General features: G+C 46.5%; 1 protein-coding gene across 2 annotated transcripts in view; it reads left to right on the top strand.

The window, feature by feature from the left end:
• gnao1b (guanine nucleotide binding protein (G protein), alpha activating activity polypeptide O, b) overlaps positions 1–25,816 on the top strand; it is a 283,425-nt gene that overhangs the window by 198,552 nt on the left and 59,057 nt on the right. For both annotated transcript variants that reach the window (XM_038806936.1, XM_038806935.1), the window contains exon 4: positions 1,048–1,208. In XM_038806936.1, coding sequence (XP_038662864.1) covers positions 1,048–1,208 — 161 coding nt within the window. The remainder of the gene's footprint in view (positions 1–1,047; positions 1,209–25,816) is intronic.

Below are 25,816 nucleotides of genomic sequence, written 5' to 3' on the forward strand. Positions count from 1 at the left end.
GTGAGTATATTCAGAAAAAGGCCTCATAAATTGAAGATAGCAACGAACAGACCAAATCCAGAATTTAGGAGTCCGTTACACAGAGAGGAGTGAGAGTGTGGAAATTGGCTGTCATTTGGAATGTTGGGGAGCAGACAGCGTGAACACATTTGAGGGAGGATTGCTGCTTCAATGTGGGAGAAGGGAGCAGCGGGAAATGGGGGCATGGTGGGGAAAGATAATTAGAGTGGAAGAGGCTTGTGTGAGATGTAAACACTAGTGTAGATGGTTTGGCCAGATGCCCTGTTCCAGTGCTGTAAATTTATGTGATTCTATGTAGGACAGTTAGGCACAGCAAAAATGAAGAGAAACATTGAAGGATCTGCATTGGGGTGCTGACGGCTCATAACTTGGGTAATGATGTGGTTTGGAACGTCAGCAAAGTTGACCATCAATTCACTCCTGACCAGTTGGTGGGTAGAAGTCTGTAACCCAATATTGTACAGTGTGACGTCTGCAACACTGACCTCAATTGAGGTGGCACAGACCTGTTCGGTCACTGGCAGACCGAGGGTTGATCCCTGAGTTGGCTGCCTTACAATTGACCATGGCATCACTGTGCTCAGGACTGAAAAAAACAGCCAGGATTCCCGCTTACGATCATTAGCCAGGAATATTCCCACCAACCAGCTGGAAATTGAGTTATTACTTCCTGTTATAACCCACAAGTACCAATGGGGTGGGAACAATTAACTTCCCCATGAACGTTTCAGAGCATGAGCTCCCCACTAAGGGGGTGGGGGCAATCTTTAAACAATGTATAGCTGTATGGTATATAAAGCCGGTCCGTTAGGCACTGGCAAGGCAGACCCAGTTGGGATCTACCAAGTGATGTATATAACGGTTATTGTAAATAAACTAAGTTTCTTTTAACTGCTCGGTGTGGACTCCTTTGTGGCCTTATAAAATTTCCCTTCCCCATGTTGTGATTGGCTCATTGCTGTTCCTTGCACAAATACAATAGGTTTATTGTTGTCTCATTCTGATGCATGTTCTTATCTCCCGCAGGCTGATGCTAAAATGGTGTGTGACGTAGTGAGTCGGATGGAGGATACAGAGCCATTCTCCCCGGAGCTGCTGTCTGCCATGATACGACTTTGGACAGATTCTGGGATGGTGGAATGCTTCAGCCGTTCCCGTGAATACCAGCTTAACGACTCTGCACAATAGTGAGTAGACAACTGAATGGATTATATACGGCGGGTTCATTGTTGAGTGGGCTATTTCAAGGATTACTGTGCCAGGGATTTTAGTGGCCAACTGGGTGCTGGAACCTCACCTTAGGGCATACCGTGGGGAGAAAGTCATATCTTGGGGAGCATGTTAAAGTCTGCAGGTGCTACAGGAAAATACAATACCTGCCCCAGATGGGTGGCACACTATGGTATTTGGGGCAGTGGCTAATAAAATCTGCCATGTGCTGACGTATTGTAAAGATTCATTGGAAACAATAATAGTGCCTGAGGATTGGAGAATTGCAAATGCAACACCAGTTTAGAAAGAGAGGTCTAAAGAAGCTTGGTTCCACAATCCAATGGACCTAATGTACCTAAGAGATCAAACAGACCCGAAGGAGGGAATAGTGAAGCACTTGTTGAAATATGAACTTAAGAGAGCCATTATGGTTTTACGGGATGGAGGTCAAGTCTGACTCATTGAACTTTGAGGAGATAATGTACAAAGTGGACAATTAAATTCAGCAGACAATCGCTACCTCAGAAGTTTACCAGTCTCTCACCATAGTTCTGGAAGTAGATCAGCAAAACCACCACAGACAGAGTTAATTTGGGTTTTCTAACAACCCCTTTAAGAGGCAAATGTCGTGCCGGGGACAGGACCAAGGGTGGGAACTTGACATAGTAGTGATTTCAGTGAGGCAAATTGGCCCATCGCTAGGGTGTAGGAGATGCAAGGGTCAAGACACTGGAGAATTGTAAATGATTTTCAAAAAAAAGATAAAAATTCTCAGTCGGTCATCTTGCTCAGACCAGTGTTGGACTCTTGCTGGGGATTGGGAGTGGGGGAGGGGCATATTGGGAGATACTTGCTTCCACCTGTCTCACTGAAATGACTGGGACCTCTCACTTCTTGTGAGCCAGTTGTTGGGGGGGGGGGGGGGGGGGGGGACTTACTGGCATAGCTACTGTGGTTGAACAGTCAGGATCTCAACCCACAGAATTTTGGGGCCTGTATATGCAGAATTTAACACAGTTGATCAGAATTTACATGGGGTGGGGGGAGCTTGCTGAAGTGGATCATAAATTGGTACAATCATAGGGTGGGTTTACATGGAACTGGAACAAAATGGAGGATGGTGATTACAAGAGTGTTTCATGAATCAGTCCGCAACCTTTGTTGTTAGCAGAGCACATAAATTATTTTGAAGTCATTTCAGTTTTATAGTAGAAAATTAGGAGGTTCAACAGACAGAACCACGCTGACTAAATACAGGGTCCTCTTGGCAACTTTTGAGAAAGGAAGCTCAGAGATTCCATAGGGTACAGATAAACCAAATCCAATAATTTTAACAATGACAAACTCTGGGGAACAGGCAAGTATTCAGAAGAGGGAATGGAGGATTAGATTTACCTACTTGACAAAGGATGGTAAATGCATGAAACATTGCTTGCGGAGTGTGAACAATTGTTGGACGGAGCTGGGAAGCTTTTGATGAAAGGGGTGATTGAAGAATAAAATAAATAGAATATAGAAGTTTCAGAGCTTAGAAACTATCCATATGAACCATGTTGCCCTGAACATTCCAAAGTTTCTAGAACCACTTGGTGTGAAGGCATTACAAAGCTGGCAGGCTCCAAAAGAAATGTTGGAGTCTGGGGCTTGGCCAGTTTGAGATTTGGCACAACTCTGCCTTGTAGTTGCCAGCCTCTGTCACTAGATGCTGCTGGCGGGTTGGGCTGGTGCTGTGAGGACCTCTGGTGGCAGACATTGTGTACTGCAACATCACTCTTCACTGCATTTTTCACCCACCAGATTTAACTGCAAAGGAATCAAACTGCAATCATGCAAGGTGACTTTCAGAATTAATACCAGAATTTACATACACTATACTTCAAAAATCAGTTTATGAAATAATCATATTGCAAGAGCCTCCTTTTTCTGTTTTACTTACTGGGTGAAATAGTGGAACAGATGTGCTTGCCTTGACGTCAACTAACAGGATCCCTTGCAACACATCATTGATTAGAATTGGCATTTAGTGTGCACAGTCTGTTTGCGGGTTTTTTTTTCATGTATAATTATATAGTCCATGCTGTATGTTTGCTCTATTTAATTCTTTCACTTGGCTAGAGCACACTTTCCTTTTAGGCAGCTCCCCATTTTGCATTAAGGTTGGGTCAATTTAAACCCTGAATTTAAACAGTGGCTCTGTCTCTGGACTGGGATTTATAAATCCTTCCACTGAAAAACCTTAGCCTAATTAACCCCCGCATGATCTCATGGGAAAATATGTGCAATCTGGAGGTCCTAAATGCCTTCACCAATTATGCTGGTGAAGTGATCTGAGTGTATTTCATATGGTTTCCCAGTACAAATCAACAATATAATGGAAGGTGATGAATGGTTTCCCAGTACAAATCAATAATATAATAGAAGGTGATGAATATTATACAATATATTCCTTATCATATGTCTACCATTAGCATTAGGTGCTACACCCCCATTATCTTTGACCTCCACCATTACCATGGGTCATGTGGGGTCAATGGGGAAGAGTGGGATGGATTATAGTTTAATAGACAATGTACATAAAACAGTAACAGTGTATTGTAAAAAATTCCAATATTTAAACTTTCCAAGTCGATGAAATTCCATAGGGACTTTTCCTAATGTGCTTAACTTCAGGGGATCTACAGAACTCCAAAGTGCTGGTTTGAACACCCAAATTTGCAGCATGAAATTGAATAAAATGCGTGTTGACCTCTGGCCTCTGAATCACTGGATGACACTACATCAACTCTTACCCCAAACCTCCTTGACCGAGCACCATCCACCAGCTCCTATCCTCTCTATAATAATGATGGCCACTCCAAATATAGGCTGGGACGTGGATGTAAACCGGATAGAGCGGGAATAGATCCTGTCCTATCAGAAGATTTGATTGTAACCAGGAGGAAAATTCATACCAGGGGTTACAGTTCCTGTAAAGTAAAGCATGTTCCGTTTTGGCAATGCAAAAATCACTCTCCTGTCCTCTTCCCTACACAATCCAGTCCAGACCATTCTCATCTTTTGTGTTTCTCATTATGCCCCATGTGTCCATCATGGCTCAGTCGATAGCATTTTCACCTCTGAATCAAGAAGTTGTGGGTTCAAGTCCCACTCTAGGACTTGAGCACAAATAACATGGCTGACACTCAGGGCCATCGCTCAGATGAGATGTTAAACTGAGGCCTTGTCTGCCCTCAGCTGCCCATGAAAGATCACATGACACTATTTGGAATAAGAGCAGTGGAGTTATCCCTGGTCAATATTTATTGAAATATTTATCAGAAAAACTGATTGTATGGTCATTATCATGTTACCATTTGTGTGAGCCGATTTGTGGGCATATTGGCTGCTACATTACAACATCGACAACACTTCAAACATGCTTCATGGGCTATAAAGTACTTTGAGACGTCTGGTAGTTGTGAAAAGCGCTACATAAATGCAAGTCTCTCCCTCGTTTTCGTATGTTAAACACTTATTGCACAGCACCAATCCATAATGATTTGGAAAAAGTACTCGTGGTCAGTATATGGAGCAAAATGTCCAAGCCCAAACTAACACTCAGCACAATCATTGGTACAGGATGTCTAGAAGTCAAGGAGGTGATGTGAAGGGGAATTTTTGTCGTCCACATGATGAAAGTACTGCCTTGGGTTCTGTTGAATGGTGAGTTCCAGGTCTTTGGCTCAGTGACAATGAAGGAACGGCAAATATTGATCAAGCAGCCTGAATATTCCGGCTGTACTCCAAGATTCCCTAATTTATTATGGATTGTAAATGGTTCTTTTCAGGCAGGATGCAGGTTACATTTAATTCCGTTTTCTGTGTCTCACATGGGATCACGGGCAATGATATGTCTTCCGTTACTCTCATCTCTCTTTCAACTGTTGCCTTTGATTTTCCTTTCCCCAAAAGTAATATTGTACTCCTCAAGATAAATGCCTTGGCAACTATTTGAGTTTGGGGAACCGGGAGCCAATTGAGCCACGCACAAGTGGGATCATGAAATGTCATGGTATAGTGTGTGCACTCGGATGCAGTGACCCCCCCTAATACAGAACTGGATATTCTCTCCAAGTTACAGTATGACAGACCAAGGGAGGGATTAGCTATGTCAACAGCAAAATGTCAGCAGCATCACTATAACCACCACATGACAATCTGAATCTCTCCTTGATTAGCACTCCTCCCCAATATCCATTAGCTGGCAACACAACATACAACTAGCCGGATCCATAACACAGAACAGCATCTCTCAGATTTACCCTGTTGTATTGCTGGGTGCACAGAAAAATTTGGGAGAGTTGTACTTTGAGAGAAAGACTTGAATTTTTATAGCAACTTTAATAACCTCATCACATCTCAATGTACTTTACTACCAATTAAGTACTTTTGAATTGTAGTCACTGTTGGAAAAAAGTGGCAGACATTCTGTGCACAGCAAGCTCCCAGAGCCAGTGATGTGATAACAACCAGATTATCTGTTTTGCTGATATTGGTTGAGGGCTGAGAAATGGGCAGGATACCGGGCATAACGCCACTGCTCATCTTCACAATAGTGCCATGGGATCTTTTACACCAACCTGTGAGCAGATAGACCCTAAATGTAATGTCTCCTCCAAGAAACAGTGGAGCACTTCCTCAGTACAGTAATTCTTCACTTAAAGTTATGGTTACGTTTTTGAAACTAAGTGAAACAACTTTAAGTGAATCATGGAAATCAATGTTAAACCCAGAGTTGGGTTTCTTCAGACACCTGTTACCGTGTAAAACTAATCTTGAAGTTCAAATACTGTACCGTGCATGCACAGCAATGTGCATTCCAAGCATGAATAATTAGCAAAGTAAAATATACTATATACTTTGAAGCTAGATAATATTAAATCACCAAACACACCCAGAATAGCACAGCTTCTATGTCTCATCCGCAGCACTTTTGAAACTCAGCTCAATGTTTGCTTCCAAAGAGAAAATGCTGAAAATCTCAGCAGGTCTGGCAGCATCTGTAAGGAGAGAAAAGAGCTAGCGTTTCGAGTCCAGGTGACCCTTTGCCAAAGCCCATTCAATGTTTGCTTGCTTTCCTTTCCCACACTTTTTTGTCTCCCACTTTGCCTCTCTCTCTCTCTTGTGTTCCACTCGGTGTCTGTCTGTCTGTCTCTCTCCCCTTTTCCACTTTCTCTCTCTCTCTCTCTCTCTCTCTCTCTAGGGGTTTGGATGGAGAGAAATTTGTCAAGTGTATTCAGGAAGAACTCCTCATTCAATGTGTGGATGGACTGACTAGAGAGGGGGCAAAACCTGACCTCCTCTTGAGGGATCACTTTTGGACCAGTGACCATAATTCCATTAGTTTTGAGATAGCTATGGAGAATGATAGATTGGCCCAAAAGTTAAAATTCAATGGTATAAGGCGGAACTTTCAAAAGTTGATTGGGGGAGCCTGTTTACAGGCAAGGGGACAGTTGGTTAGTGGGAGTCTTTCAAAAGGGTGCTAACGAGGGTTCAGGGCAAGCACATTCCTCTTAGAGTGAAGGGTAAGGCTGTAGATGTAGGGAACCCTGGATTACTTGGGATCTTGAGGCCATGGTCAGAAGGAATAAGGAGGCATATGACATGCATAGGCAACTGGAATCAAGTGGATCCCTTGAAGAGTATAGGATTGTCAGAGTAGAGTTAAGAGATAAATCAGGAGGGCAAAAAGGGGACATGAGATTGTCTTGGCAGATAAGGCAAAGAAAAACCCAAGTGCTTTTACAGATACATAAAGGGTAAAAGGGTGACGAGAGAGAGGGTAGGATAAAACAAGGTCATCTATGTGCGGATCCACAAGTGATGGGAGAGATCCTAAATGAATACTTATCATCAGTATAGGCACGAATGTTCGGGAAATTGGGGAAATAAAAAGTGATGTCTTGAGGAGTGTACATATTACAGAGAAGGAGGTGCTGGAGGTATTAAAGCACATCAAGATAGATAAACTCCTAGGGCCTGTTGAAATGTATCCCAGGACGTTGTGGGAGACTAGGGAGGCAATTGCCGGCCCCCTAGCTAAGATATTTGACTCATCGACTGCCACAGGAGAGGTGCCTGAAGATTGGAGGGTAGCAAATGTTGTGCCCTTAAGAAGGGCTGTAGGGATAAGCCTGGGAACTACAGACCAGGTGAGCCTTTCTTCTGTAGTGGGTGAGTTGTTTGAAGGTATTCTGAGGGACAGGATCTACAGACATTTAGACAGGCACGGGCTAATTAGGGAAAGTCAGCATGGCTTTGTAAGGGGAAAGTCATGTCTCACAAATTTGATTGAGTTTTTGAATGGGTATCCAAGAAGGTAAATGAGGACAGTGCGGTCGGCGATGTCTACATGGACTTTAGCAAAGCCTTTGACAAGGTACCACATGGTAGGTTGTTGCAAAAGATTACGGGTGGAATTCTCCGCAGGGGGCCGAATTCGTGAAGGCCGTCGTGTACTCGGCCGAGGTTCACAACGGCCTAGGAGCCCTCTCCCCGCACCTAATTAACCCCCACCCGGGGGGCTAGGAGCGGACCTCCATCTTTCTCGGCAGCGACCTCGTCACGCCGAGAATGTGAAGTCATCCGCGCATGCGCGGGTTGCCGGTTCCAACCCGCGCATTTGCGGATGACTTCATCACGCAGACGGCACGAACCCGCGCATGCACGGTGGCCGTCTTTCTCCTCAGCCGCCCGGCAAGACGTGGCGGCTTGATCTTGCCGGGCGGCGGAGGGGAAAGAGTGCGTTCGTTTTGGACGCTGGCCCGATGATCGGTAGGCACCGATCGCGGGCCTGTCCCCTCCCGAGCACAGCTGCGGTGCTCCCGTCCCAATCGGGCCCCTAGATGCCCCAAACGGGCATCTGGCACCCGTTTCACGAATGCAGTGACCAGGTGTGGTTGCTGCCGTGGTGAAACGGGCGTGAAGGGCCGGCCGCTCGGCCCATTGGACTCGGAGAATCGCCATTCGCCGTGAAAAACGGGGAGAATCGCTGGGAGCGCCAGGGTGGCATAAAAAATGTCGGGAGGCCCTCCCACGATTCTCCCACGCCACGTGGGGAGTGGAGAATTCCGCCCTAAATCTCACAGAATCCAGGTGAGGTAGCCAATTGGCGACCAAAGCCAAAGGATGATTGTGGAGGGTTGTTTTTCAAACTGGAGGCCTGTGACCAGCGGTGTGCCTGAGGGATCGGTGCTGGGTTCACTGTTATTTGTTTTATATATATATTATATATATATATATATATAATTTGGATGAGAATGGTAGAGGCATGGTTAGTAAGTTTGCAGATGACACCAAGATTGGTGGCATAGTGGATAGTGAAGAAGGTTATATAAGATTGCAACAGGATCTTGACCAATTGGCCAGTGGGCCGATGAAGTTTAATTTGGATAAATGTGAGGTGATGCATTTTGGTAGATCAAATCAGGGCAGGACCTACTCAATTAATGGTAGGGAGCTGGGGAAAGTTACAGAACAAAGAGATCTAGGAGACCAGGTTCATAGCTCCTTGAAGATGGGCAGGGTGGTGAAGAAAGCATTCAGCATGCTTGGTTTTATTGGTCAGAATATTGAATACAGGAGTTGGGACGTCTTGTTGAAGTTGGACAAGACATTGGTATTCCACACTGTTCACTTCTGGTCACCCTATTATAGGAAAGATATTTTAAATAGAAACAGTGCAAAAGAGATTTACGAGGATGCTACCGGGACTTGATGGTCTGAGTTATAAGGAGAGGCTGGATAGACTGAGACTTATTTTTCTGAGGCTTAGGAGGCATAAAATAATGAGGAGCATAGATAAGGTAGATAGTCGTCATCTTTTCCCAAAGGTAGAGGAGTCTAGAACTAAAGGGCAGAGGTTTACGGTGAGAGGGGAGACATATAAAAGAGACCAGAGGGGAAATGTCTTCACACAGAGGGTGGTGAGCATCTGGAACGGGCTGCCAGAGGCAGTGGGAGAGGCGGGTACAAGTTTATTCTTTTAAAAAGCAGTTAGGCAGTTCCATGGGCAGGATGGGTAAAAGGGATATGGGCCAAATGCAGGCAAGTGGGACTAGCTTAGTGGTAGAAACTGGGCGGCATGGACAAGCTGGGCCGAAGGACCTGTTTCCATGCTGTGAACATCTATGACTCTCTCTCTCTTGTTCCCTTGCTCTCTCCTTTCCCTCGCTCTCGCCTGTCCCTCAACTCTCCATCTCTCTCTCTCTCTCCTTTCCAACCCCCCCTCCCCCCCTCTCTCTCTCTCTCCCGCTCTCTCTTTCTCTCCTTTTCCATTATGTCTCTGTCTCTCTTACTTCCTGTACCTCACTGAAGTGCTGACATGGACTACGTGCTCAAGTCTCTGGAAATGAACTTGAACCAACAACTTTGAACTCTGAGAAAAGAGTGCTACCAGTGAGCCACCGCTGACACAAGGGCATTAGGTGTTGCGCCAAGTAGATTATAACATTGGGTTTCTTTGTATCTGTGCATCCTATGGTAAGAGATGGATCTGCAATTAATTGTTCCTGCTGTATTTTAACTTGTAGGTGAGGAACAGATTTCCGGATGGTAACACTATCTGGTAGCAAGCTCTATAAGCAGAATGAACTTTCCAGTCAATGTATGCAACTCCTATACTAGTGTTGCAGTCATCATTTTGTAAAGGAATGTCACCGACAGAATGATACTCGGGGATACTGTTGATGAGGCTGATGCCACAGGCAACTTGATCATACAAGGTCAAATATTGTGCTGATTTGAATAAATCTGGGAAAATTATGAAGGTAAAGGGTTTCCATCAGGGAATTTTGAATTTGACAGCTGAATAGTGGAGGCTGTGATCAAACCACACAGCTCTTTGGTTAGACCGCATCTTGGGTACCATGTCCAATTCTGCTGAATAAGACATGACTCAAACATTCAGCCCCTGAAGACAGTGCAGAGAAGAGCAATGAGGCTGGTAGCAGAAAGCAGAGTTAAGAATGAATGCTCGAGAAATTTGAGCTGTCCAGCTGGGAAAGGAACTCGTTGGAGGTCAACTTGTAAAGCTATGCAAGACAGGTGATCTGTTTAAATTAAACAGCAGGAGTAGAACAAGGGGAAATGGTGAAGGGTGAAAGTAATTTCAGGTCTGTTGTCAGGTGCTGCTTTACACAAAGAAAAAGCTGTAGAAGCAAAAGCCTTGAGTTCAGAAGCAATTAAAGACTGAATGTGGGAGGGGATGAGTGTGTGGAGTCTGGATGGGGGAGTATGGTGGATTAAACAACATCCTCAAAGTACCTTGGGAGCTTGGATCTAATTTCTCGAAAACTGCACTTACCTATGACAGGTCTAACGGAAGCCATTTCAGCACTCCATAATGAACTGACGTGCTGTACTGTAGATGAGAATATGCTGGATTAGCAGAATTATTCACTGATGGACGCTGTGAACAGTATAAAGCTTTTTGCTTCCTTTACAATGAGAAAACCGATTGTTCTTTTCAGCATTTCAGAACAACTTTTCAGAATTGAGTTTTTAATTTGTGTTCGTGGGGAGAGGGTGGATAGGGGAAATAGAGAAACATTTTTTTTTTAAACAACAGTAGCAAAAGAGCCTTTAATATAGGAAAATGCCACGTGTTTGACAGGAGCATTATCAACCAAAATCTGACACTGGGACAAGAAAAAAAGATATTAGGACAGGTGGCAAAAAGCTTCGTCAAAGAGGTGGATTTTAAGAGAGATTTTAAAAGAAGAAAGACAGAATGGTTTGGTGAAGAAATTCTAGAGCCTGGCTAAAAACATAGCTGCCAATGGGAAGGCAAAGGGAGTGGGTGTTGAACAGTAAAACGATGATAATGGTTATATTTATACTTTATTGAGGATGCCTTCTGTTGATTCTCCAGTACAAAGAAAAGGCAAGTAAACATGAACCTAGCCCCTCTTTGAAATTATAGAAAGACACAGACCCAAGCATTGGCTGATTGGAGAGGTCTGAGCTGCCGTGTTGATGCACAGCATGGTTCCTAAAGAATAAACAACAAGTATACAAGTTTAAAAACAACTCTGAGGAGCAAAAGGTGAATTGGAATTGCAATGCAATAGTCGCATGGAAACAACCACTGGGCTTTTATATTTATGAACCTTCAACAATTAAGAGAAGGACTTGAGGCTCCATCAGCTGGATGGAGAAATACAAAACAACATTTAATTAAATTAACGACATTGCAGGTGATGTCACCGATTTGTTTAATTGGTCAATTTGTCGTGTGTTTGTTAGGTCGGCATAAATAATTAGAGTTGAGTAATTCAGTAGCTTATTACCGCTTAACTATTAAAAATGGTGTTCAAGTAGCAGCCATGTACGAGGTAAAGATTTGTCACGTCATGGTTAAATAGTAGAGAATTTCCTTTCCGTTCCAATCCCAGTGACAATTCTACTGGTCCAATATTCTGTCCCAAATCACTTGACCATCTGCAACATTGAGGTGACTTTGCAACTGGTCCTCCATATAATCCCAAGATTCATCACATGACCATCTACACATGATTGGTCATCCAATCTAACCTCCATCCTCACGGTGCACTGCCTTTCTTATCCAATTAAAGAAAGAAAATAGACTCATCATTGCCTGATTGGATGATTTTTGACCCACAATCAATCAACCTTTCTCTTATCCCCAATATTTTTATTCATATAAAATGAAAAGAAGCACATAGTTATTTTTTAATGTCCCCATGTTTATTCTCACGGATTGCTCAGAACAGTGTCTTGGGGATTAATCTTAATTCTCAGAGGTTCTACGAGACATCTGGAGGGTTGGCACCCCTGCTTGATTTCCAGTCACATCCAGCTTGCTCAACACAGCTGGCATTCATGGCCTTGAATTCTGTTGGATAGTGAGTGCTTTAAGAAGCGAGCGACTCTCATTTACCTGCCCACTGATGGACTGTACTTGGTTCAGGACCGGACCAGGAAAAGTAAGGGAAATCAAAATGGCAAACTCATGAATCTGGGCTAGAAATCAGGAGGCTGTGTTGAATTTGAGCATTGAAGTTGCACAGCAGCAAATGGTTTATTAAAAGCTCAACAACACCAAAAAGCCACTCAGCTACTGTGTTGCTACAAAGAGTCTTTCAATGAAAGTGCCAGGACCGCTCCCTTGGGCTGATGAGTTTGGACTCTACTTAACAAAACAAGGTTGAACCTTTCTATTTTTTCAAACCCTAGCTGCTCCCAGATGTTTTGATGGATGCAGCCTTGGGCACTTGTCTTCCACACACTGCTGAAAGGTCCACACTCCTTTTGTTTCGAATGATGCGAGAGTAGATTTTATGTACAGTGGTAGCTAAGTGCACCAGCGAAGTATGTAATACATACCGACAGCTAGCAGAGGTAACGATGTGAAACTCTTGGAGAGCTTGGATCGGATTTAGTTTCTGTAAAATGTTGTTTGTAAATTCAGCAGAAGCTATTCACCAATGAAGCATGTATGTGAGAGGGAGAGCAGGAGAATGCACAAAAAAGACAGAAAGGCTGAAGGTAAAGAAGCAGCGTGGCAAAGACTCCTGAAAGACAGCAGAATTGTTATTTTGTTTGTTACACCCTCACTTCCTGAAATGAGGTGAAAATATTCTGCAGGCTGCTGAATTCCCCCCTCCCCTCAATGAAAACATACACTCGACCATCTGATTGCACTCCATCCTCTCAGAAGAGCCAAGCACAGGGGATTACAATAATGTAGCACATAAATCTCATTCTAATGGATTATTATCATATTAATTGAGTTTTTGATGCTGTTTTAGAATTATAATATTTCAAAAGGCAATATCTCAATTGTGATAGCTTGTCTGATGTTGTGTGTAAAATAATGACATACAATTACAGTATAACCCATTTAATCTCCTGTGAACTGCTGTTCACTGCCCACCTCACATAATGCATCAGAGTAATTACATAGGGCAACATGGATATCTTGTACAATGGATCAGCCCTGTGCACAAGAGGAGCATTAGATTCTTTGCAGGGCATTGCCACACAATGATCTTTCCTTTGTTAAAGTGGAGCTCACTGAGATGGACAGAGTGTGTTGCATTGGATAGAATCGTGCGTGACAATAGCAAACTCACTCGGTGTTTTAGTATATTTCACACATCATAAGGAAACTGTCACCTGAATTAAGGCAATGTCATACTCTGTGAAAATGTCATTATCAAAAGATCAAGCGTTTAATTTTTAAGTAGTGACAACAGTAAATTCTCAAAGAACGAGATTACACCATTTGGCCCAACAAGCCTATTCTTTCCAAATCTTAATCATGGACTCTTGTTCCTGATGCCTTTCGGACATACAACAGATTTCGACAGCAAGTCATATTTTTAACATTGGTATGTTTGTCGAGTCTCTCGCCATCCCCCTAGCCCCACAACCCCCAAAGTAGGATCAGCTTGTCGACGAATGACCTGAATTATAGTAATCTGTCCCTAAGGTTTCTCTAGCTCGGAGTGACCTGCAACTCCACATTTTAGGGTAATTCAGATGTTTTTAGGTGAGATTGACTTTTAAAGAGGGGGCAGCACTAAACAACCATTTCCAGCTGAAAGTGGATTTCAATCTTAAACATTAAGACAGTTTTATTTTTCTTTTGCTAACAAGAGACTTCAATTTTAAGGTATACTCTCCAATTCCCCTTCATTGGGTCTTTCCATTCACATAATCACAGCACGGTTATGTTGCAGCAGGAGATTATCTGGCCCATCATGTCTGCTCACCAAACGAGCACCATGATATAGTGCCAAACCCTTTCCTTTTCCCTGTAACCCAGGACATTGTTTCTATTCGAAAAATCATCGATTTTATTTTGTCTCCATGTTCTTCCTACCAAAATTCATCACCTTAGACACCTCCCCATTGCATTTCATCTGCCACCTATCTGCCAACTCCATCAAATTGTCTCATTGTCTCTGTCCTTTTGAAGTTCTACAGTATCCTCCTCATAGTTTATAATATTCCTCCAGCCCAAAATATATTCATTGACTATTATTCAGCCAGTTTTGTATCCATGTTGCTCCTGTCCCTTTTATTGCATTAGGTTTTACATTTCTCATAAGTCTGTTGTATGGCATTGTATTTTTTGAAAGTCCATGTCCACCATATCAACTGTATTACCCACATCAACCCCTCTGTTACCTCCTCAAAAAACTCCAGCAAGTTTGTTCATTGCAGTTTCCCCATTAGAAATCCATGCTGGCTGTTCCTAATCAACCCAGATTTTTCCATGTGGACTACTAATTCTATCCTGAATAATTGTTCATAGCCAGGAAGGGTTTTAAAAAATAATTTTTATTGAAAAATTTTGAATTTATACAACAACATTGAACCATAATAAAATACCAACAATATCAATAATGATAGCAATCATAAACATTCGCCCCTCCTCAATGAACAACACAACATATTAACAACAACTTAAATTAACACAATGTTAAGTAACAACCGTAGAGAAAAAAAAATAGAAACTACAATAAGGAACCCCCCCCCCCCCCCCCCCGGGGTTGCTGCTGCTATTGACCAAGATACCTATCTTTGAGCCAGGAAGTCCAGAAAAGGCTGCCACCATTTATAGAACCCTTGTATTGATCCTCTCAGGGCAAATTTGACCCTCTCCAATTTTATAAATCCCGCCATGTCACTGATCCAGGTCTCCACACTTGGGGGCCTCGCATCCTTCCACTGCAGCAAGATCCTCCGCCGGGCTACTAGGGACGCAAAGGCCAGGACACCGGCCTCTTTCGCCTCCTGCACTCCCGGCTCCACCGCAACTCCAAAAATCGCGAGTCCCCACCCTGGTTTGACCCTGGATCCAACCACCCTTGACACCGTCCCCGCCCCCCTCTTCCAGAATTCTTCCAGTGCTGGGCATGCCCAGAACATATGGGCATCATTCGCTGGACTCCCCGAACACCTGGTGCACCTGTCCTCACCCCCAAAGAACCTACTCATCCTAGTCCCGGACATGTGGGCCTGGTGCCGCACCTTAAATTGGATGAGACTAAGCCTCGCACATGAAGAGGAAGAGTTGACTCTCTCCAAGGCATCCGCCCAAGTCCCGTCCTCTATCTGCTGCCCAAGTTCCCCCTCCCATTTAGCCTTCAGCTCCTCCACTGACGACTCCTCCACCTCCTGCATTACCTTATAAATGTCAGACACCTTCCCCTGTCCGACCCACACCCCGGAAAGCACTCTGTCCATCGCCCCTTGCGAGGGCAGCAAAGGGAACTCCTCTACCTGTCGCCTAGCAAACACCTTTACCTGCAAGTATCTGAACATGTTCCCTTGGGGGAGCCCAAATTTATCTTCCAGTTCCCCCAGGCCCACAAACCTCCCGCCAATAAACAGGTCCCTCAATTTACTGATGCCCACCCTTTGCCACCCCCTAAATCCCCCATAATTGTTCCCCGGGATGAACCGATGATTTCCACCCAATGGAGCCTCCATCGAGCCCCCTGTTTCTCCCCTATGCCGTCTCCACTGTCCCCAGATTCTTAGGGTCGCCGCCACCACTGGGCTCGTGGTATACCTCTTCGGAGAGAGCGGCAACGGCGCCGTTGCCAAAGCACCCCCATCACCCATTTATGCACCATTGACATATTGGACGCCCAATAGTACCCCAAAAGGTTGGGCAGCGCCAGCCCGCCTCTATCCCTCCCTCGCTCCAGGAAAACCCTCTTCACTCTCGGAGTCCCATGTGCCCACACAAAGCTCAAAATACTGCTAGTCACTCTTCTAAAGAAGGCCCTGGGGATGAAGATGGGCAGGCACTGAAAGAGGAACAAGAACCTCGGAAGCACCGTCATTTTGACGGACTGCACCCTCCCCGCCAACGACAATGGCAGCATGTTCCACCTCTTGAACTCCTCCTCCATGTGATCCACAAGTCTGGTGAAATAATGCTTGTGAAGAGTCCCCCAGTCCCTGGCCACCTGCACCCTCAGGTACCTAAAACTCTCCCCTGCCCGCCTAAGCGGGAGCCTACCAATTCCTTCCTCCTGGTCTCCAGGGTGCACCACAAACGCCTCACTCTTGCCTAAATTTAGTTTATAGCCTGAAAAGGTCCCAAACTGAGCTAGCAGCTCCATCACCCCGGCATCCCTCCCACCGGGTCCGCCACATACAGTAACAGGTCATCGGCATATAACAACACCCTATGTTCCTCCCCACCTCGCACCAAACCTCTCCACCTCCCTGAATCCCTCAACGCCATCGCCAACGGCTCGATTGCCAATGCAAACAACAAGGGGGACAGGGGGCAACCCTGCTTGGTCCCTCAGTAAAGCCGGAAGTACTCCGACCTCCTCCCATTCGTGGCCACGCACGCCATCGGGGCCTCATATAGCAGCCTTACCCATCTAATGAACCCTTCACCAAATCCAAACCTCCTCAACACCTCCCAGAAGTACCCCCACTCCACTCTAACGAAGACCTTCTCCGCATCCAGCGCCACCACTATCTCTGCCTCCCCCTCAATTGCCGGCATCATGATGACATTCAACAATCTCTGCACATTCGTGTTCAGCTGCCTTCCCTTCACAAACCCTGTCTGGTCCTCGTGCACGACCCCGGCACACAGTCCTCTATCCTGGTGGCCAGGAATTTTGCCAGCACCTTGGCATCCACATTGAGGAGAGATATGGGCCTGTATGAACCACACTGCTGGGGGTCCTTGTCCCGCCTGTATGAACCACACTGCTGGGGGTCCTTGTCCCGCCTGTATGAACGACACTACTGGGGGTCCTTGTCCCAGGAAGGGGTACAGTTGAGCGCAGCCCATCCACCCCAACCTGCAGCCAGCAGGAGGTGATTGGAGTAACCACCTTAAGATTCACCTTCAATCCTGGCAAAGGAATTAATGGACTCAACACATTATCTCTCCACAGTGGTAATGCTGTTTGTAGTTTACAGGCAAGCGCCTGGATTCCAGGAATATGGGCATAGAATGCGGTCTGGGTGGGAGAACTACAGCAAGAGTGGTATGGTCTTGAAGAACATAGCTGCCAGACTGGGCCTGCAGCAGGTGGTCAGGGAACCAACATAAGGGGAAAACCTATTTGACCTTGTCCTCACCAATCCACCTCTTGCAGATGCATCTGCCGTGACAGTACTGATAAGAGTGATCACTGCACAGTCATTGTGGAGATAAACTGCCATCTTCACACTGAAGGCACCGTCCAGCATGTTTTTGCATAGCTAAATGGGATAAATGGGCTAAATGGGATAAATTCAGAACAGGTCTCGCAACTCTCAACTGGGCAATTATGAGGCACTGTGGGTCATTAGCAGCAGAATTGTACTCAACCACAATCTGTAACCTCATGACCTGGCATACCCCCATTCTACCATTGCCATCAATCAAGGAGAACAATTCAGGTTCAATGAAGAATATAGGAGAGCATGCCAGGCGTAGCATCAGATATACCAAAAATGAATTGTCAACCTTGTGAAGCTACAAAACAGGACTACACACATGGTAAACAGCAGAAGCAGCATGTGCTAAGCAGAGTTAAGCAAATCCATAAATAATGGATTAGACCAAAGCTCTGCAGTCCTGCCACATCCACTTGTGAATGGTGGAGGACAATTCAACAACTAATACAAGAAGGCATACATCATCCATGTTCCCATCCTTGATTATGGGGGAGTCTATCAGTCCGTGCAAAAGACTGAAATATTTGCATCTTCAGCCAGAAGAAACTCTTTGTGGTATATGCATGTGCATAATAATGTATATAGTTAGATATGTGGGGCGGAATTCTCCGTTCCCGCACGGAATCGGGAAGGCCGTCGTGAACTCGGCCGAGTTTCACGACGGCCTCGGAGGCCACTCATCGTACCTTATTCACCCCCAACCGGAAGGCTAGGAGCGGCGCTCCGTAACTCTCGGCCGGCGGGCCTTGACGCTTGCGTCAAGGCGGCGCACCGAGAATGACGCAACGGCGGCGCCTAAGTGACGTCAGCCGCGCATGCGCAGGTTGGCCGGCTCCAACCCGCGCTGCCCCGCAAGACGTGGCGGCGTGACCTTGCGGGGCAGCGGAGGGGAAAGAGTGTGTCGCTTGGAGACGCCGGCCCGACGATCGGTGGGCACCGATCACGGGCCAGTCCCCTCCTGAGCACGGCAGTGGTGCTCACTCCCCTCTCCGCCCCCCACAAGCCATCCGGGCCGGAGAATCGCCGGTCGCCGTGAAAAGCGGCAAGCGGCGATTCATACGAGCGGGGGGTGGGCGAATCGCGTGGGGGGGGGCAGGGGGGCGTGTCATGAGTCGCCCGGCCCTCCCACGATTCTCCCACCCGGCGTGGGGAGTGGAGAATTCCGTCCATGATGTCTGACCAGCAGGTGGGGGCAGAGATCCACCGTGTGACTCCAGAGATTGGGCAGTTGGTAGTAAGTCATACTGGAGGACAGTCACATTAGAAGTCGCTCCAGGAGAATTCACTTATTCATTACTGTTTGTATTATAGTTCATTAGTTATCTTTCTGCATGTTCTTTTTGTCAACGAACTATCTTACTATTAAAGAACTAGATGTTCTGTGTGCATCTTTACCATGGCCACAACAAAGAACATAACACTCTACACCATTCAGGAAAGTCGATCTGTTCGATCAGCACCCCATCCACTATCTTAAGCATCCACTCTCTCCACTACCAGTGCACAGTGGCTGCAGTTGTGTACCATTTACAAGAGGCACTGCAGCAATCTTCCACGCCTCTTTCACAAGCACCATCCAAAAACATGACCTCTACTACCTAGAAGGACAATGGCAGCAAATGCTTGGGAACGCCATCGCCAGCAAGTCACATGCACCATAACTTGGAACTATGTTACAGAATCTTGGAACTTCCTCCCTTAACAGCACTGCGTGTGTGCCTACATCATATGGATCGTAGAGTTCAACCATCACCCCGAGAGCAATTAGAAATGGGCAACACCCCGTTATACACACCCAAAACTGGACTGCACATTAAATCGCTCCAACTGTGTCCACAAGAGCAGGTCAGAGGCTGGGAATTTTGTGGCAAGTAACTCGCCTCTTGACCCGCATAAGCCTGCCCACAACTGCAAGGCACAAGTAGGGAGTGTGATGGAATACACTCTACTTGCCTGAATGAGTGCAGCTTCAACAACACTCATGAAAGTCAACATCCATCCAGTGAAAAGCACTGATTGCACTTGATTGGCACCATAACCTGAACATTCACTTCTTCCACCACAAGTTATACCATCTGAAAGGTTCACTACAGCAATACACCAAGGGCACGATCTTCCCAAAAAGGAACAAAGTCCCCGAGCAAGTACGTTTAGCCACATGGTTCCCGGCACTCACATTGCCGAGAAACACCGTGGTATTCACGTGACTCACTTTGAATAAGGTGCCCAGGTGGCACTGCCAGGGTATCCAGGTGGCACCAGAAGTGCCAGGGCACCACCCTGCCCAAAGGCATGCAGCTGGGGGCTTCTAATCCCCTTGGAGACCCCCATGAGTGCCATTCTGTCTGGTCCCCGTTGGTGAAGACCAATACCAAATGGCGCCCGCGCAAGGTCCCCAAGAAGAAGGGATTGAATCCCAAAGCTTCAGATACCTCTGAAATCTGCACCATAGAGCAAGGCTTACTGCCACAACTCCTTGGCTATTACTCCTCAGCTTTGTGTTTGGTTCCGCCTGTTTCTTGCCAACAGCAGGATGCATCAATGAAAAGATGCCCTGTAATGATTGCATCAGTATGTATTAGAAGAATAAAACTGCATTAGAGCAACCTTATTGAGGGAAATCTAATGGATGTTACACCTGTGGTACAGATGTTACAGATATGAATGTGATGAGTTCTCTACTCTGTTTCAACAGAACACAGGAAACCAGGCACTTTATCAGTAAGCTATTGTGGATCTTCCTGAAGGACAATCACAGATCAGCTCAGCTGGTGAAGTGTTGACAGTTAGCAAGATTGTACAAATCCAACTCACACTGTAACACAAGCCCATTCTCGTCTTTCTTTGTCTTAAAATGATACTGCAAGCAGGACAGTTTGGCACATGCATACTGAAAGCACTTAGTGATGAGTAGCAATTCGCTGGTAAAAAGAAGCAGCAGCAGTGAATTCTTCCTCCAATACAGCAGCCCTGTAGATGAGGCTCTTGGAACAATTAATGCTCACAGCAGAGTAACTGAATAATTTACTCATGATGTCACTAAATGATAATGTTAGCTTTATTGTGCTATAAGGTTGAAGGCAGAACAGAATGTATGTGACTGAAGTCTTGTTGGATTCTGTGACCCAAAATGGCTGTGATTTGTATTTGACAAAATTTGTCTGACTCCTTTGAGTTAACAACACCAGGTTAAAGTCCAACATGTTTGTTTCAAACACTAGCTTTCGGAGCACTGCTCCTTCCTCAGGTGAATGAGAGGTATGTTCCAGAAACATATATATAGACAAATTCAAAGATGCAGACAATGCTTAGAATGCGAGCATTAGCAGGTAATTAAGTCTTTACAGATCCAGAGATAGGGGTAACCCCAGGTTAAAGAAGTGTGAATTGTCTCAAGCCAGGACAGTTGGTAGGATTTTGCAAGCCCAGGCCAGATGGTGGGGGATGAATATAATGCGACATGAATCACAGGTCCCGGTTGAGGCCGTACTCATGTGTGTGGAACTTGGCTATAAGTTTCTGCTCAGCGATTCTGCGTTGTCGCGCGTCCTGAAGGCCGCCTTGGAGACCGCTTACCCGGAGATCAGAGGCTGAATACCCTTGACTGCTGAAGTGTTCCCCGACTGGAAGGGAACATTCCTGCCTGGTAATTGTCGCGCGATGTCCGTTCATTCGTTGTCACAGCGTCTACATGGTCTCACCAATGTACCACGCTTCAGGACATCCTTTCCTGCAGCGTATGAGGTAGACAACGTTGGCCGAGTCGCACGAGTATGTACCGCGTACCTGGTGGGTGGTGTTCTCTCATGTAATGGTGGTATCCATGTCGATGATCTGGCACGTCTTGCAGAGATTGCCATGGCAGGGTTGTGTGGTGTCGTGGTCACTGTTCTGAAGGCTGGGTAGTTTGCTGCAAACAATGGTTTGTTTCAGCTTGCGCGGTTGTTTGAAGGCAATGAACTCCTTTGAGTTCAGTCAGGATGACGCTTGTACAGTGTGAAGATTGGATGAGGGCATCAGGATGTTATGATGTAAACAGGCTCATAGACGACTACAGCACCGAAGCAGACCATTCAGCCCAGTAGGTTTGCACCAGCTCTTCCAAAAAGCAATCCTGTTAATTCCACTACCCCTCATTCTTCCCCTGCACGCCCCCCACCCCAATCCCAGCAATTTTGTTCTCCTTCAAGTATATATCCAATTTCCTCAATATTGACTGCTATTGAATTTGTATCTGCCACCTTGTCAGGCAGTGTATTCCAAATCCTAATCACTCATTCTGTAGGAAAGGCTTTTGGTCATGTCAGCTTGCTTCTTTCCTCAATCACTTTAAATCTTTGCTCTCTGGTTTTCAACCCTTCAGCCATTGGAAAGTTTTTTGTCATTTACTCGATCTAAAACACTTCATGATTTTAAGCATCACTATCAAATCTCCATATATCCTTCTCTGCTCTAAAGATTCTCGAGTCTATCGAGGGGGAGGAAAGTTCTAGAGATGTGGTCACACCCAAGGTGCAGGAAGACAGATGGGTGACCGCTAGAAAGGGCAGGCAGTCAGTGCAGGAATCCCCTGCGGCTGTACCCCTCTCTGACAGGTATACCATTTTGGATACTGTTGGGGGGGATAGCCTATTAGGGGGAAACAACAGCAGCCAGAACAGTGGCACCACAACTGGCTCTGTTGCTCAGCAGGGGAGGGCAAAGTGCAGGAGAGTGAGAGTTATAGGGAACTCTATAGTAAGGGGCACAGATACGTGCTTCTGTGGATGGGAAAGAGACTCCAGGATGGTATGTTGCCTCCCTGGTGCCAAGGTCAAGGATGTCTCTGAACAAACACAGGACATCCTGAAGAGTGAGGGTGAACAGTCAATGGTCGTAGTACACCTAGGTATGACCAACATAGACAGGAAGATGAGATCCTGCAGAAGGAGTTCAGGGAGTTAGGCAATAAGCTAAAAAGCAGGACCTCTAGGGTTGTAATCTCAGAATTACTTCCTGTGCCATGTGTCAGTGAGGCTAGAAATAGGTGGATAGTGCAGCTAAATATGTGGCTAAACTGGGGGTGTAGAAGGGAGGGTTTCGGTTTTTTTTTGGACCACTGGGATCTCTTCCAGGGCAGGTGTGACCTGCACAAGAAGGACAGGTTGCTTCTAAACTGGAGTCACTCGGGAGGATTTAAACTCGTATGGCAGGGGGTGGTAACCAGAGCATTAGCTTAGAAGGTGTAATAACTGAAGGGGAAATAGAGAACAAAAATAAGAGAACAACATCACCCTGCCTGCTCAAACGCTGTGGTTTGAAGTGTATTTATTTCAACGCCAGAAGTATAGCGGGTAAGGCAGATGACCTTGGAGTACTTATTAGTACTTGGAATTATGTTGTTGTGGCTATCACAGACACGTGTTTCAAGGAAGGGCACAATTGGCAGATGAAAACTTCCGGTGGCGCTCGTGAGCAGAGTGGCTGCATCGAGAAGAGGCTCCCGCCGGTCCACGATTTTTTGGACTTTCTCGGGGGTTTCCCCGTGGTTCTTTCTTCCCAGTTTTCTTTGGCCATTGGAGCCTGAGGGATGGGCGTCGGGTCAGTCTGGTTTGGAGCCGGTAAGGGGCCCCACGGGAGTGTCCAGCGGCCGGAGCGGGAGGCATCGATCCAGAGGTCATATGCATGGGCGGAACTTGACACGAGGCAATGGAGGTGGCAGGCCTGAGTCCAGAACGTGATGTAGAGGGGGGACTGGAGCACACTGGGTGGCTCCCACTGAAAATGGATCTTTGAGGACTTTGGAATTTTTGGGGGAAAAATTTGTGAAAGTAAGTATTTAGTTATTTACGATTGAAGAAAGAAAGGAGAAATAATAAGTCGTCAGAGGATGCGAAAAGCAGCTAGGAAGAAGGAAGAAAACCCGGGTTCGCCATTGAATGAGAAGGCCAGCAAAAGCGCTGACAAGATGGCAGATGCCTGACTGCATGGTGGGGCCGCACTACTTACGGTGCGAAAGATGACCGAGGTAATGGCGGTGGAGCTGGAAAAGCACTTTGTGAGGCATATGGAGGCTTTGAGGAAGGAGACGGCGGTCGCATTGAAATCATTAGTGGAGGAGGCAATCACCCCGATGAGGGTAGCTGTGGCAAAGACATCAGCCGAGGTGAGAAAGCAGGGCGAACAGATGAAGGAAGTGGAGGAAGCCGTGTCGCTGCACAGCGACCAGCTCACCTCGATTGGGGACGAGCTGCGGAGAGTGATGGAGGTCAACAGAGGACTCCGAGCAAAGTTCGAGGAGTTGGAGAACCACTCGAGACGGCACAATCTGAGAATTGTGGGCTTGCCCGAAGAGACAGAGGGCCCAAGGCCAACAGAGTACTTCGCTAAGAAGTTGGCGGAGCTGATGGGAGAGGGTGAGAACTCGACCCAGTACGAGCTGGACCGAGCTCATCGGTCATTAAGGCCGAAGCACAAGGTGAATGAGCCGCAGAGAGCAGTAATTATCTGCTTCCATAAGTACTGCATGAAGGAGAAGGTGTTAAGCTGGGCAAAGCAGAAGCGCGAGGTGCAGTGGGACGGTGCTGACAGTTGAGTTGGCAAAGAGATGAGCGGCGTTCTGGCGGGTGATGGCGGCACTGTACAAAAAGGGGGTGCGATTTGGTCTGATGTACCCGGCGAAGCTGAGGGTAACGTATAACGCCAAAGACTTTTATTTTGAGACACCGGAGACGGCTGAGGTGTTTGTGAGGGCAGAAGGCTTGGGACAGACATGAGGAGCGGAACTGGAAGAGAGACTGTGGACTGTGATTGGGGAGCTGGAAAATGTATAAATGCTGCAGCTTTCTGTTTACTGATGTGTATTGTAATTTACTTCTCTTTGCATTGTAACAGAGTTCAAGTTAATGGTTGGGTTGATTGGCGTTCTGTGTTGCGACGGCTAAATCTTATGTTAGTGAATTCTATGGGTTGGATTGTTAGTTTTGTTTTCTCTTTCTCTGGGACTGGGTGGAAGGGGACGATACGTCTTGGCGGGGAGAGCCACCCGTGCTAGCTAACTAAAGTCAGCTAGTGAATGGAGGTGAGGTGAGAGGAGGGCTGCGGACGTTGGAGCCTGGATAGCAGGCGTCAGTGGGCCTATGAGGCGAGCGAGAGGGGGGGAAGGGATTGATGCTGGGAGATGTTATTTCAAGGGGAAATGTAGGGGGGTTCTTGTTAGGGGGGGGAAGGGGTTCGATGTTAACAATGGACAGGGGCGGGTCAGGCTTATGGGGCAGGGCCCGGCGGTATGATGATGGTGGATAAGAAGGGTGGGGAGGTGAGAGACCCCCATTTAGGATAGTCACATGGAACGTGAGAGGGCTAGGAGGTCCGGTCAAGAAGTCAAGGGTGCTTGCACATCTTAAAAGTTTGAAAGCCGATGTGGCAACGCTGCAGGAGACTCACTTGAGGGTGAAAGACCAGGTAAGATTTAAAAAGGGTTGGGTTAGTCAAGTGTTTCACTCTGGATTTGACGGAAAGGCTCAAGGGGTAGCGGTGTTGGTCAGCAAAAAGGCAAATGGAGAAGGTGGTGGCAGATCAGGGGGGTAGATATGTGATTGTGACAGGGGCGCTGGAGGGGAGATTAGTGGCACTGGTAAGTGTATACGGTCCCAACGGGGACGATGCGGGATTCGCAAAGAAGGTGTTTGGGGCCATCCCCGACTTAGGGACACACAAGCTGATTGTGGGGGGGACTGGAACTTGGTGCAGGAGCCGAGGTTGGACAGGTCACAGCCGCGCTCGCTGGTCCATTGGGGGGGGGGGGGGGGGGGGGGGTACAGGCGCTGGCTGGGCTAATGGGAGAGGTGGATCCTTGGAGGTTCCTGCACCCAAGGGAACGGGAGTACTCGTATCTCTCAGCAGTCCATAAGGTATACTCGCAGATCGACTTTTTTGTGGTGGGGAAGGCTTTGCTGGCTGGGGTTAAGGGATCGGAATACTCGGCAATTGCTGTGTCAGATGACACGCCACGTTGGGTGGATATGATACTGGAGAAGGGGGTAGCGCAGAGGCCGGGGTGGAAACTGGATGTCGGGCTTTTGGGGAACAAAGTGTTCTGTGAGAAAATTGAAACGATAATTAAGGAATATGTAGGTTTCAACTGTGCGGGTGAGGTGTCGAAGGCAGTTGTCTGGGAGGCTCTAAAGGCGGTGGTGAGGTCTGAGGTAATTTAGTTTAAAGCCGGGGTGGACAAAGAGGAGAGTTTGGAGCGGCAGAGGATAAAAGATGAGATGTTGGAGGTAGATAGGAGTTATGCAGAAGATGGGGACCCAGCGAAGCTGGAAAAGAGGAAGGAACTACAGGCGAGCTTCGACCAACTGTCTACCAGGAAGGCAGTACGGCAACTGAG

This window comes from Scyliorhinus canicula, chromosome 9, assembly GCF_902713615.1.
Source record: "Scyliorhinus canicula chromosome 9, sScyCan1.1, whole genome shotgun sequence".
NCBI classification, from domain to species: Eukaryota; Metazoa; Chordata; class Chondrichthyes; order Carcharhiniformes; family Scyliorhinidae; genus Scyliorhinus; species Scyliorhinus canicula.